At 39.5% G+C, this 612-nt stretch overlaps 1 protein-coding gene across 2 annotated transcripts; it reads left to right on the forward strand.

Moving 5' to 3' along the window:
- The first annotated feature begins 77 nt into the window (after positions 1–77).
- LOC106322177 lies at positions 78–600 on the forward strand. 2 transcript variants are annotated; one of them, XM_013760316.1, is made up of 2 exons: positions 78–355; positions 429–600. In XM_013760316.1, exons 1-2 carry the CDS (start codon positions 91–93, stop codon positions 563–565), a joined length of 402 nt encoding a protein of 133 aa, XP_013615770.1. In that variant the 5' UTR covers positions 78–90; the 3' UTR covers positions 566–600. The 2 variants fall into 2 exon arrangements, with proteins under 2 accessions (XP_013615770.1, XP_013615771.1); XM_013760317.1 differs by having other exon boundaries at positions 438–600.
- The last annotated feature ends 12 nt before the right edge of the window (positions 601–612 follow it).

Raw genomic sequence — 612 nt, forward strand, 5'->3', positions numbered from 1 at the left:
TTTTTTTTTTTGCTGTTTTGTATATTTTGGCTTCGATCCTCTGTCTGAATTTTGTTTCTGTGTTATATCAATTCGGTGCAGTCAACCATAATGCAAGCCACCATCTATGCTAACCGCCTTCCGAGATTCCGGTCTAAGCTCGCCGCCGGAAAAATGTTTTCTATATCCGGTTTCGATGTTGCCCAGTGTGCTCAGAATTACCGGCTCACCGACTCTCCTTTGCTGCTCCGGTTTAGTGATTTAACCGATTTTGATGAGTTAGCAGAGCCGGTTTCGCCCTTGCCACAAGAAGGCTTCCGGTTCCGCAATCATTCTGAGCTAGCCGGATTGGCTAACAGGAACACACAGCTCCCAGGTAAGCTTAAATATGTTGGGTTGATCCTTTTTATCAAACAAGCTACTGATTAATGTTATTGTGTCTCTCAAAGACATTATAGGTGAGATAACAGCTGTTAAGAGTACCGTTAACGACTCTCTTGGAGAGAAGGACCGTATCATGGCAACTATCAAGTTGGATAAGTATTTCTTAATCTTTAGTTTTTTATTATTTCCTTTATATAATTAGATGTGGTAGAATTCAAATTAATATATTGTTAAAATATGATTTTTGCA

The sequence above is a fragment of the Brassica oleracea genome, unplaced genomic scaffold (genome assembly GCF_000695525.1).
Source record: "Brassica oleracea var. oleracea cultivar TO1000 unplaced genomic scaffold, BOL UnpScaffold09013, whole genome shotgun sequence".
In the NCBI taxonomy this organism is placed as follows: domain Eukaryota; kingdom Viridiplantae; phylum Streptophyta; class Magnoliopsida; order Brassicales; family Brassicaceae; genus Brassica; species Brassica oleracea.